Source organism: Boleophthalmus pectinirostris, unplaced genomic scaffold (assembly GCF_026225935.1).
Source record: "Boleophthalmus pectinirostris isolate CB_2022bp ecotype Guang Dong unplaced genomic scaffold, ASM2622593v1 HiC_scaffold_19, whole genome shotgun sequence".
Classification (NCBI taxonomy): domain Eukaryota; kingdom Metazoa; phylum Chordata; class Actinopteri; order Gobiiformes; family Gobiidae; genus Boleophthalmus; species Boleophthalmus pectinirostris.
In genome coordinates, this window is record NW_026571140.1 from 2,431,352 (window position 1) to 2,445,306 (window position 13,955).

Here is a 13,955-nt window from a genome sequence, read left to right on the forward strand (position 1 = left end):
GACAGAGGACACGGAGCTCAAAACTGGGACTGTCCCTGGTAAATAGGGACGTCTGGTCACTCTGGTCAAGTCACTTGAAGTGAGTTGTAGCAGCAGAGACAGAGAATTCAGCATCTGTGCATGTCTATGGTCTTGTTATCTATGGCTACGTTCAGACTGCAGCCTGAAGTGACCCAAGTCCGATTTTTTGGCCCCTATGTGACCTGTATCTGATCTTTTAATGACAGTCTGAATGACACAGATCTGATTTTTTCAAATGTGACCCAGGACACTTGGATATGTGCTCCTAAAACCAATACATATCTGATCTTTTGACATGTGACTTCAGTGTGAATGGTCAAAGTGCATTCATCCACCTACATGTTATCAACAAGCCACAAACGTCACTATTCTGCGCTGAAGTAGGCGAAAATTGTTAATGAACTCCGTGTCACTGAAGTGAAGCACATCTCCACTCACCACTCTTGACTACATCTCCACATCCACACGTTCCTTTCAAGGGACGTCGCTGCTGCTGCCCCACAAAACACCACGGCCAAAAACCTCGTCCTTCTTCTTCTCAATCTCCTCCTTAAAACAAGTAAGATTGTTCATGTTCTGGCTCTGGTACGAGAGGAACTTTAAAATCTCTAGGTGCTCAATGCTGCGTCCATGTTTGGACAACTTCAGTAAACACAGAGACGCTCGCTGCGGTTGACGTCGTCGTGTCTCCAGTGCACATGCGGGACACTTTTGGGCCGTTTAATGTTCACACTGGAGTCACATACAAGTCACATTTAATTGGAAATGTGAACGACCTCGCAAAAACATCGGATTTCACAAAAAAATTCGAATTGAACATTAAGCCCTGCAGTCTGAACGTAGCCTATGAGTCCCAGAGCAACTGGACCCACAGAAATGAACAATTCAAATCCAGATATTATCCATGAGTTTCAGAATGATGAATCGATAGGAGGACAGTTTCCATAACAATTAACAATAATCAAAATCTTGAATGGAAAAAAGGTCTCAAAATGTCGCATATAATAGCAAGCTTGGTAAAAGTGCTTCAAATGTCAGTTATTGACCACAACCTCAAAACAAATACATTCTCATATCTTACCATTCTTATGAAATAATTTCCAAAGAAGATACAAATAGATTGTGAGCCATAGAGGTTTTACTCCCCACAGCAGTGCCACCCCTGGAGGCAGAGAAAACATGAACGTGGAGCAAAGCAAACCACAGAACTGGAACACGAGAGCGGAGATGACCAGCACTCTGCTCTCTGGCCCACCACAAAACTCTCAGCGAGCAGCCCCAAAGCTCCACATGGACCATTCTACAGTGTACCAATATTTTCCACAATTATCATCCGAGTAGAAGGGCATCTAAAGCACATATGACCCCAGTAAACATTCTGGTTTTGTTTTTGTCAAAGGAAACCACAAAAATGTCCGAGTGCATTGTCATTATTTACAGTGGTATGTGTGTGCCGCAGTGCTGGTGGTTTGCTTCCATTCAACTAGACTTTAAGAATAAAATGCTATAAAAGGGTTCTAGGAAAAGTTCAAGGTCTTTTTCATTTGTGCTTTTCTTTTCTGTTATCCATGGGTTTTAGAATGATGAAAAATTAATGAACAATGAACAATTCAAAATATAATAATATAAGTTTTGAACAGTAAAAAGCAGGAAGCTGAAACCAATGAATAGATTGGATTAGGGTTAGGTTTGGACCATTTGAACACAAAACACATTCAAAACATAGAATATTTAGTTAATTGCTATGGCAACGGTACAACTTTTTCATCATTGTGTTAGTCTGCCAAAGAGACTTTTTGTTAATTCAGCTGAATCATTGTCAAAAACAGAGCTGGAGTTGTTTTGTTTCATTCCTGCTTCAGTAATCCTGCATGTTTTGCCTGTTTTCCTCTTCAGAGATCAAAACTCTCTACTCCACCTTGTGATGTCATGAAGTGGTAGTCCAGGAAGTGCTCCTATGTGTTTTTAAAGTCCATTCACTTTGACTTGACTTATTTTGACAGTTGCTAGGATCTATCTCTAGTTCCCTGATCAGGAGGAGGAGGGTTACCATATTTTTGCAGATTTTCAGGGAATAGAGGAAACCAAAAATATTTTTATAGGTTTTTATAGGATTTTTAAAGGTTGTGAAGTAAAGTCATTTTTGGACAGCTACCAAAGACTATATGAATGGACATAGTTAGAACACTAGCCACTTCGTTCCAAGTGGGAAGGGAAGCATTGGCAAACACATTTGGTTCCATCTACAGTGCCTTCGGTTCACTTTTTATTAAAAAACAGAGGCCTCTATCTCTGTCACGCTCGTCTAGGTGTGAAAAAGGACTGTGCTTTTAAACTTGATGCCCAAGTTTATTCTGTGGTGAAGACCAACTTTTTTCAGTTGAAGCGACTGTCCAAAGTGAAACCGATTTTATCTCGTCACAGCTTTTTAATTCATGCTTTTACTTTACATTGGACTCAGTAAATCTCACTCTCCTGCCTACAGCAAGTGCAGAACGCAGCCGCTCGCCTTTTAACTGGATCATGTAAATTTGGCCACACATCCTCGTCCTTCAGTCTCTTCAGGCTCTTCAATCTCTGGTGGCCATAATGGTTTGTCAAAGCCTGATCCCATCAGATCTCAGAAGCTAAGTGGGGTCGGGCCTGGTTAGTACTTGGATGGGAGACACTGGGAAAATCAGGTGCAACAGGGGGGTGGCAGTCACAAAAACTATCATTGTGTCCTTAGGCAAGACACTTCACCCACAATGCCTAGTATGAAAGTGGTGTGTGTGTGAGTGTTGGTCAGAGAGACCAATGGCACCGATTGTCATGGCAGCTGTACTTCTGCCAGTCTGCTCCAGGGCAGTTGTGGCTGCAATAGTACTTTACCACCACCTGGTGTGGAGAGAAAGAAGAATGCTCTGTAAAGCGTCTTTGATGTTAAAATTATTTTATTTGCTTTTAAATGCCTTCATGGTGTGGCCCCTCAGTATCTGTCTGACCTGCTCATACCTCACACCCCCTCTTGTACCTCACACCCCCTCTTGTACCTCACACCCCCTCTTGTACCTCACACCCCCTCTCGTGCTCTCAGGTCCGCAGATCAGGCTCTCCTCAATGTCCCAAAGACCAGGAGAAAACAGAGAGGAGGTCAGACTTCTGCAGTGTCTGTTCTGAGGCTGTGGATTCAGCTCCTCTGCACATCAGGCTCACCCACTCACTGCCTGTTTTTAAGTCTCTCCTAAAAACTCACTGTTTCTCCCTGACTTTTAACTCAGTTTGAGGGTTGACTTTTAGTTTGTATTTGTATTTTATCATATGTACCTTTTTGTTATGTTTTATGTACAGAGGCAGGTTAGTGTAGGATATACCCCCTTTGGTCATAGTTTTATGTGAGATGTTTGTAATAATCTAAGAAGTACATGATTAACTACATGACTGAAGAAAATAAACTTCTACTACTACTACTACTACTACTATATTAAAACTAGGATCATAACTAGATACTTGAGTTGTATATAGACTAGTATACACCCATGGACCACACTATGGAACTTACTGGACCACTGAGGGATATAAGACAGATATAAGACACACAGGAAAAGAAAAGAAAGTACTTGGATTTAATATTGAAAATTTAATATTGAAAATCTTATTCTACTGTCTGAAGAAAGAGTTTTTGTTTGTTTTTTATTACCATCCTGGACTCTGTATTGAGAATCGATTCTATCCCATATCAAAATGAAGTTAGTATTTTCACACACCACATCAAAATAGGGTCTAAACTGGGACCCAACCCGGAACTAAACCTGGACTTGAGCAGGATTAGACCCGAACTAAACTGCAAGTCTGCGTCAGGGATCAAATGGGCTCAAACCGGGATACGTCTGAGTGCACCCTTCGCCTGCAGTCCACTGATGCTCTGTATTATAGCAACCTGGATCGTATTATTTTTTGTGTCAGAAATGTGTTTTGAATAAAGCTAACAGTTGTATTTGATGACAGAGCAAGCGGGATGCTGACCAAGTAATGTCGAGTGGAAAAAGCCAGACTTTGATGTTAGACTTTGGCTGCTCTGGTGTTTTTGTAACAGGAGATAAAAACTTTCTCCTTTAATTGCATCGGAGAGTTAAATCCGTACAGTAAAGTCTATGGTTCAGTCCAAGGCAGTATTACTTAAAGCAGGCATGAGGTCATTCACAGGGTTATTTTTAGGACAGACAGTAAATAAAGGGGCCATATTAAACAGTAGCTTCTCTTTTAGGACTTTGAGAGGGAGACAATCCATTGAAAAGGTTGTGCTTTTGTCGTATCGCAACATTGGAAAGAGCTTAATACCAAAGAAGTGGTATTATGTAAAGTTGTTTTGTTTTTTAGCTTTCTACCATCTTATAATGTTGTTCCCTCATCAAAAACATGTTTGAGTAAATTTGGTGATCTCTTTCTACATCAGGACTGAACCAGGACTAAAACAGGACTAGACCAGGACTACACCAGGACTACAGCAGAACTGAACCAGGACTGAACCAGGACTAGACCAGGACTAGACCAGGACTACACCAGGACTGAACCAGGACTGGACCAGGACTGGACCAGGACTAAACCAGGACTGAACCAGGACCGAACCAGGACTAGACCAGGACTAAACCAGGACTACAGCAGAACTGAACCAGGACTGAACCAGGACTGAACCAGGACTAGACCAGGACTACACCAGGACTACACCAAGACTGAACCAGGACTGGACCAGGTCTAACCCAGGACTAAACCAGGACTGAACCAGGACCGAACCAGAACTATACCAGGACTAATTATAAGTTAAAATGAAACACAAACATTTTAATCATGAAAACAGATTATTTATCTGACGACACAGCTGACAAAAATGTCAGATGTGTCACATAAACAAGTTTCCTTTCTCTGAACAAGCAACAAAACTGCAGCTGTAACAAAATATTTTAGTAAAATATACCAAAAAATACTCTTGGTGATATATCGATACAGCAGCCCCCGATATCTATACTGTATCATCACATTAAACGATACGATATATCGATATTTCAATATTTTTGCACACCCCTAGTTGATAGTGCTGAGAAGGGGGAGTGATTTAGCAATGAGAGCTAAGGGAAGAGAGTGCTGGTGGTAAATACCTCACAGAAATAACATATCTCCTCTTTAAGGTAAAGGAAAAGCAGAACTGTCTGAGGTAGAATGTCTGATTACGATTCAAAATGCAGATGTTTTGACCTGGTTCATGGTTCATATCTGTGTAATTACTGAGCCTATCCACTGACAGAAAACTGGCACAAGTTCAATGTCTTCTCTGTCAGCTAAAGCATTCTACATTGGATTTGTACTTAAAGTTATATGGAGAAATAATTCAGCTTTCATTCTTTCATTTTTAAAAACACAGTATGTAACCTTCTGATGCGTCGAAATAGAAAGTTAAATCTGTACTTTGGAACATTCTCCGTGAAAATAGATACGTTTTATGGCATACTGTGGAGGATTATAACCAAAGGAACACTCAGAGTAAAGAGTAAGGACACTGTTTCTCAATGGAATGAACATATCCGGGGAAAAAAGTTACACCCTGTGGTTTAAAGGAACTGAAGATGTTTAAACGAGGCTAAAACAAACCTCTGCTTTTGTAGTGAAGGTAGTTTGAGTGTTGAAATCATCTGGTGAATTTTAAAAGTGCACAATGCAACAATCCGTGAGTCATTCGTTCATTCGTTTTTCAATATAAAAACGAAAATAAGAAAACAAAAAAATTGCTGTTTTCTTCATTATTTGTCTCCAAAACCAAAATGAAAAATGAATAACGATTCATTTTTTTCAGTTTTCAATTTTGTGTTTAAATGAATAAAGGAAAAAAACGGATAATGGCCGTTTCCCTTTTCCAAAACTTAAACTGTGATGTCGAACTTTTGCGCAGCATACGGACTGAACCAGGACTGAACCAGGACTGAACCAGGACTAAACCAGGACTAAACTGTTTTCAATCCTGGTCTGGTCCCAGTCTGGCCCCGGTCTCAGTCCTGGCCTGGTCCTGGTCTCAGTCCTGGTCTGGTCCCAGTCTGGCCCCGGTCTCAGTCCTGGTCTGGCCCCGGTCTCAGTCCCAGTCTGGCCCCGGTCTCAGTCCTGGCCTGGTCCTGGTCTCAGTCCTGGTCTGGTCCCAGTCTGGCCCCGGTCTCAGTCCTGGTCTGGCCCCGGTCTCAGTCCCAGTCTGGCCCCGGTCTCAGTCCTGGCCTGGTCCTGGTCTCAGTCCTGGTCTGGTCCCAGTCTGGCCCCGGTCTCAGTCCCGGTCTGGCCCCGGTCTCAGTCCCGGTCTGGTCCCGGTCTCAGTCCTGGTGTCAATCACTGCCTGGTCCTAGTCTGAACCCAGCCTCAGTCCTGGTCTCAGTCCCCATCTGGTCCCAGTTGCAGTCCTGGTCCTGTTCCCGGTCTCAGTCCTGGTCTCGGTTCTGGTCCTGGTCCCAGACTCAGTCCTGCTCTGGGCCCGGTCTAAGTCCTGGTTTCAGTCCCGGTCTGGTTCCGATCTGGTCGGGCCTGGTTCAGTCCTGGTTCAGTTCTGTTTTAGTCCAGCATCACAGCCATTATCCGTTTTTTTCCATTTTTCATTTAAACACAAAATTGAAAACTGAAAAAAATGAATGTTTTTTTCGTTTTCTTATTATTTGGTTTTATATTGAAAAACGAATGAACAAATGATACACACAATTCAAACTTTTCTGATGTTGATATTGCTTTTCCTGGGATGATTCAGAGTATAGTTGCAAAAATCAGTCTAAAAACACATTTTTATTGGTTGCCTTTGTGCAAATCTCACCCGTAACTCGACTGCTTGTGTCCATGGACATGGTTAGTGATTATGCTTCTAATCATTTTGATCAGTTGAATATGTTTAATATGGGAAGTCTTTGAATTTTAACAGCTCCTCTGAAGTTTAACGATGTTTTATGTTTTATGATCCTCCTCCATGAGACCGGCAGCAGATGTGGTCAGCGTTGTGTCCCTCTACAATATAACATGTGCCATTGTTGGAGCTCACACAGCAGCATGGAGCAGTGTGTGGAAACGTGTCAGTGTATGTCTCCTCTCTCTGTGATCACACACTACATATGTTCTTTTCAAACACCACGGGAGTCAAGCCACAAGAATTCACACTTCTTCAAATCCACTGGTGTTTTAAAGGCTTTGGTAAATCTGTGCGTTCCAAACTCTGGTCCAGGTACCAAAAGTGCTCCTCAGGGTTCTTTGTTTAGTCTAGAAGTTCAGCTTTAGACCTGTTAGGTAGTTATGTTTTTGATCTTGTTTGTTTGTGGTTTAGTCCTGGTTTTATCTGGTTTAGACCCTGATGCCTTGTCTCTAGTTTAAGTCTCACTTGGCCTGGTTTGGTCCTGGTTTGAGCTCATTTTTCTCCTGGCGTAGACTTGGTTTGGGTCTATTCTGTTCCTGGTCTAGTCCTGGTTTAGTCCAAGTTTAGTTTTGGATTATGTGTGTGGCGTGTGACAGGTATGAACACAACCTTATTTAGTCCTGGTTTAGTTCTGTTTTTGATCGGCATTTGATCTGGTTTCATCCAAATTAAACCCTGGTTTGGTCCAAGTTGAGACCTGTTATGTTGTCCTGTTTTAACTTTTGCCTTCATTAAATCTGCCTTGGTTTAGAATGGTCTGGATTAGTCCTGGTTTGTAATTGGTTTAGTCCTGGCTGAGACTTTGTTGTGTTGACATCTGTAGTTTTGTCCTGGTTTAGTTATACTTCTTGATGTCAGGCACCAGCACACTGTGTCTTCTTTAATGCAGGTTTAGACGCAGTGTTGTCATGTTTAGATCACTTCTTATCCTCCTTTGACCTGTTCATTATACAGACTCCTGTTTCCTGCTGTAAAAACGTGTTTATAATGTTTGGTGTGAAGAATACTCCTCTATCCTTCTATCCTCCATTAACTCCCAGAGAGCTACAGTATGACCATTCCCTCCACTGGGCCCCTGAGCTCCAGGTGAGGCAGCGTCTCCTCATCTGTTCCTGATTGTGTGTCTCTGTCTCTTCTCTTTCTCTCTGTCTCTTCTCTCTCTGTCTCTGTCTCTCTCTCTCTCTCTCTCTCTGTCTCTCTCTCTCTCTCTCTCTGTCTCTCTGTCTCTCTGTCTCTCTCTCTCTCTGTCTCTCTCTCTCTCTGTCTCTGTCTCTTCTCTCTCTCTCTGTCTCTCTCTCTCTCTCTCTCTCTCTCTCTGTCTCTCTCTCTGTCTCTCTCTCTCTCTCTCTGTCTCTCTCTCTGTCTCTCTCTCTCTCTCTCTCTCTCTCTCTCTGTCTCTCTCTCTCTCTCTCTGTCTCTCTCTCTGACTCTCTGTCTCTCTCTGTCTCTTCTCTCGCTCTCTGTCTCTCTCTCTGTCTCTCTCTCTCTCTCTCTCTCTCTCTGTCTCTCTCTGTCTCTCTCTGTCTCTCTCTCTCTCTCTCTCTCTCTGTCTCTCTCTGTCTCTCTCTATCTCTCTGTCTCTCTGTGTCTCTCTGTCTCTCTCTGTCTCTCTCTCTCTCTGTCTCTCTCTCTCTCTCTCTCTGTCTCTCTCTCTCTCTCTCTGTCTCTCTCTCTCTCTCTCTCTGTCTCTCTCTCTCTGTCTCTCTGTCTCTCTGTGTCTCTGTCTCTCTGTGTCTCTCTCTCTCTCTGTCTCTCTCTCTCTCTCTCTCTGTCTCTCTCTCTCTCTCTCTCTCTCTCTCTCTCTCTCTCTCTCTCTCTCTCTCTCTCTCTCTCTCTCTGTCTCTCTCTCTCTGTCTCTCTCTCTCTCTCTCTGTCTCTCTGTGTCTCTGTCTCTCTGTCTCTCTCTATCTCTCTATCTCTCTGGCTCTCTGTGTCTCTCTGTCTCTCTCTGTCTCTCTCTCTCTCTCTCTCTCTGTCTCTCTATCTGTCTCTGTCTCTGTCTCTCTCTCTGTCTCTCTATCTCTCTGTCTCTCTGTGTCTCTCTGTCTCTCTCTGTCTCTCTCTCTCTCTCTGTCTCTGTCTCTGTCTCTGTCTCTCTCTCTGTCTCTCTCTCTCTCTCTGTCTCTCTGTGTCTCTCTGTCTCTCTCTGTCTCTCTCTCTCTCTCTGTCTCTCTGTCTCTCTCTCTCTCTCTCTCTCTCTCTGTCTCTGTGTCTCTCTCTCTGTCTCTGTCCTGGTTTAGCCCATAGCTCTTAGCATTAGTGCTCTTTACGAGCTCCACTTTAGTTTTTAAAAGGGTGATTTTTGAGGAGCGAGGCAGAGGGAGGACAGAGACTCGACAGAAAAGCACAAGGATTACACTTGTTTATGTGATGTGTGCAGCAGAGAAGGAGCAGGCAGGAGTTACATGAGAGAAAGAACAAACGCTGTAAAAAGGGACGTGGTTCATTATAGACATGAACACTGGAGAGTGTTATCTAATGTCTGTAGTTAAAAACAACATCATCATCATCATCATCATCATCATCATCATCATCATCATCACTCGACTGAACCATGTCAGGACACAGCACATCACTGAGAACTCTTTGGGGTTAGTACAGTACACTTTTACTTCCCAGTGTCAGAGGTTTGTGGAAGTGACACACTGTGTTCACTTTAAATACAGCAAAAACAATTGGAATACAGATTCATTTCAATTACAGAAAACATTGCACACAATGGCCCATTTGTATTTATGTTATAATTTGGTGTTTTGGTTCTCAAGACAATTATCCAATCAGAAAACTGAATGAGCCTCACATGAGGCTCTCATTTGTGTTGCCAGTTTCAATGCACAAATCCACTTGTTTAAACCTAAAAGGACTCTGTCTCTTCCTGTTTAAACTTCAGCATGTGTGTATGTGTTGTGTGTGTGTGCTGTTGTATCTTCATGTAGCTGCAGCTTCACGGTACATTCCTGTGAGCTCTGATCAAGGCTTCACTACACTGGACCCTGTACCACTGTAAACACAGGCCAGAGCACATGTGTGAGCTGTCAATCACCTCCACAGTCCAGACCTGCTCTCAGGTTAACGTCTTCTCCACTGTGAGACAGCAGGACACACTGGAACTGTTTGATGTGAAACTGGAAAGTCCTAAAATGCCCCAAACGTTCCATGTGTGTGAGCAGAGACCCCGTGTGTGTGTGTGTGTGTGTGTGTGTGTGTGTGTGTGTGTGTGTGTACATACACCGATGGAGCACGTGTCACTACATACTCCATGAACATCTGTGAATAGACCTGACTCTTTTGTACAAGTAGTTCAATTAGTGTTTCCCTCTAACCCAAGGGTTGGAGGTTCAGCACGTCTGTATGCTGTTGCTTGTTTCCTTGGGCAAGACACTTTTCTCGCTTGATGTTTGAAAGTGTCTTTAAAGAGAGAGTATTTTGCACAATCTATTTTTTGGAGTTGTCTACCATGTTCGCTCATCAGAAACACTCCTGAAGAGGTTTTAGATGTCATCCATGATCCTGGGCCACATTTGAACCCCTCTCACAGTGTCAGTATTGTCCTTTCACGAAGCTCCGCCCACAAGCCTACGTCACCCACTCTCCCACACAACAATTCTCAATAAATACACAAATGCAAATAGTTTTATTAGTTGGATGCATGCTGATTATGTTATGATCGTGCTCTGAGGGGGGAGTGATGCGTAGAGCAAAGAGAAGGTGTCAAAAACAAAAGTAAACTGAAATGAATTTGTCAATACTTTGTTTCTGCAAATAAAACATTTTCAAATCAATAACAGGTAGCACTGAGATCAAAATATGTTATCTGTCATGAGTTAATACCCCAGAGACACACCCCCTCTTTAAAAATAAACTGTATTATTTATGTGTTTAATTTATTTTTGTGGACTCTTTTTCTTGCAGGTTTATTTCCGTTTGGAGTTTGAGTTCAGCCGCTCTGTTGTCCTGGATCATCTCCGGATCTTCCTGGAGGCCAGCAGGTCTGACTTGATTTTCCCAATAAACCCAGTATTATTTTAGACACAACGAAATCCAGGCATCCAAAGAAGTAAACGTCGCAGGAGGAAAAGTAGAGTTAAAAGGCTTTTATTTAAAAGGCCAAAGCCAACATGTTTCGACTGTGACTGGTTTTCATCAGGACTTTCATGTTGGCTTTGGCCTTTTAAATAAAAGCCTTTTAACTCTACTTTTCCTCGTGTGAATTTTACTTCTTTGGAGTGCCTGGATTTTGTTGTGTCTAAAGATTTTATCCTTTTTCCAAGAGCCCCCAGTTCTCAATGATTGGAACACCTGCAGCAAACAGACACATTTTTCATTTTCACAAACCAAGTATTTTTCGGGCTATAGTCACTCCGGAGTATAAGTCACACCAACCAAAAATGCATAATGAAGAACAAAACATAGTCACAAAAGTTACACTTTTTGGGGAAAATTTATTTTTTATAAAATCAGAGACCCTGAAGCGACAATTCCTGTTGAAAGTCAAGTTGTAGTAAAAACAATAGAAGAGAACAACAGACTGTTAACGTCACATATGAACAGTTCTTCAGATAAACTATAACATAAACAACAGAACAGAACAAGTTTACCAAACTCTCCATCTCACTCCAAATCACTAAATCCATTCAATTCTTCATCCTCGGTGTCACTTCTGAACAACTCGGACTCGACCTCCGGAGGTAATCAGAGCGTCGCTTCCTCTTCTGCGTCGCTGTCGTCAGATTCTAGCCTAGTGCCTCTGCTCAATTTCATTTCTCTCCAGCAAATATGTCAGGAATCCAAATACAATAGACGGTTTGCAAAAACCCTAGAAGGCAGTAGCCAATAAGCAAAGAGCCATATATCCAGTGCTGTCAACGATTCTCGAGATCGAGGATTTAAAGCCGGAATAAAGAGAATGTTTGGTGAATTCTATCAAGGGGAAAGATGTTATTGTCCTTCTTCCTACAGGATTTGGGAAAAGTTTAATATACCAGTTAGCCCTGTTAGTGACGCATTACATACGTCACGACCAAATAACAGCAATTGGTTAAATGATAAAAAGTACCAGTTTACTGTCGAGCAAACGGATTCTGAGGTCAGACGGTTTCTACGAAGTGAAACAAAGTGAAACCAGCTGATGAATCAGGCTAGTCAGACTCAGCATCAGTTCCAGTTAGAATTATTCGTGTCTTTCTGAATCCCGACAGGATGGTTACAGTGTCACTGAAGTCCAGACTTTGTCCATCCATCCAGTGACTTCAGGAAAGTTTCATGGTGCATCCTCCTGATGTCACAAGTTTCTCTTTCACTCCAAACTTCCTTTCAGCTGCTCCATTATCATTTTCAGCTGCACATTTCACGACTTGCAGCTTGTAAATAAAATAAATTTTCTTTCTGGGGCATTTGTGTTCAGTCTTCTCAGTCGTCTTTATAAGTTTGTTTAAATGTTACATTTTCAGTGGTACAGACATAATACAGACAGGACAGAGGCTCTTTCTGTGCAGTAGAGTGAAGTGTGAACAGGAGCAGCAGATACTCACACACAAAACTAGAGCCTCTCGCCGCTTGAGTGTGAACATTTTAATATATAATGTGCGCCAGAGTATAAGGAAACACTCAAACCATGAAAAAAGACTTATAGTCCAAAAAATATGGTATTATTTTTTATATTCACCACTAACTTTTCTGCTGCTTGTCTCCCAACAGCGATGGAGAGGACGTGTCTACTGCAGATAATTTCAACGATATCTACTACTTCTTACAATATGAAGCAGACCTACTTTTTACAAGGTTGGACTTCTCTTATGTCATGACGAGAGAGTACATTTGCTTCCAGGGATGAGTGGATAATTATCAAATCACAAAGGATGCAGTTATTATAGGTAATGAGGTGTACTCTGCAGTGAACCTGATGTCCTTGTGTCTCTATGGGGTTGTAACCCTGGAGTTTAGACCTCCACAGACATGTTGTGAAATACATGACATTGTTATATTACTTTGCTCAGTTGTTAATCCAGTGTAGACAGATTTTTTAAGAGACACATATTCTGCAAATTAGGCTTTTTGGACCATGTTATAACATTGTTCCCTTGTCAAAAATATTCCTGGAGTTGTATTTTGTTTCATTCACCCTTGTTTAGTAAGTCTGTGCCTTTTAAGCTTCATAAAAACACACCATTTTGAATTTCCCAGTTCTGTGGCATCATAGGTAAAAGTCCCTAGGCTGTTTTTAAGTCATGTTCACTGCAGCTACATGCTTTTTTTTAGCTGGAAAAAGCTGCCAATCCCTTTATCATTGGAGCGCACCTCTAGAAACAAGGTGTCTATTGTCTGGAGATAGTTTTTAAGTTCTAAATCATGAAATTACCAACTATATATATTCGAAAAGGATTACAGTATTTTTCAGTAAAGCTGGATTTCAGTATTTTCTCTAAATGATCCTGTTTGCTTCACATTTGCAGAAATTCCAACCCCACTCGCTATGAGATCAAGTCTGACTTGTCTCTGGAGGACTCTGGAGTAATCGGCCCTCCCTTTAACTTCACTTTTCAGGTGGGTTCCAAACACAACATGTCTCTGCCCAGAACCGAATTTGTGTCAGAATTTGATCTGAAAAAGCTCTATTTAACTTACATGAATGGTGAACTAAGGCTACACCTACATATTCCATTTGTAAATTGTATTGTATTATGCAAACTGTACTTTTTGGAGCTTTGTGCCGTGCTATAATGTTGTTTCCTCACGTCTCTTGTACAGTGCCCAGAACACAAACCTATGCATGACAATTTTCATAATTTTACAAAAGCATGATACAAAACTGTACACTACAACTTGACAAACCTGATGCGATGTGCAGTAGTTTTTAGTGCAATAAACACCGACTGTGTAGATTGTGTTGTGATGTTACATTAAAATGAAACTGAAACACACATTATAACACATTTTTGCTGAATTTAAGAATAAAAGGTAACATGGACATCTACGTATAGAAGTGTAATACTCCCTCTTTAATAGTTTCTGATGATTAAATAACTCC

General features: G+C 41.8%; 1 protein-coding gene across 1 annotated transcript in view; it reads left to right on the plus strand.

The window, feature by feature from the left end:
• Positions 1 to 13,955, plus strand: part of itga11a (integrin, alpha 11a) — a 137,795-nt gene that overhangs the window by 113,393 nt on the left and 10,447 nt on the right. Inside the window, exons 22-24 of the mRNA XM_020940643.2 lie at positions 10,841 to 10,917; positions 12,626 to 12,709; positions 13,381 to 13,471. Of these exons, the coding sequence (XP_020796302.1) occupies positions 10,841 to 10,917; positions 12,626 to 12,709; positions 13,381 to 13,471 (252 nt within the window). The remainder of the gene's footprint in view (positions 1 to 10,840; positions 10,918 to 12,625; positions 12,710 to 13,380; positions 13,472 to 13,955) is intronic.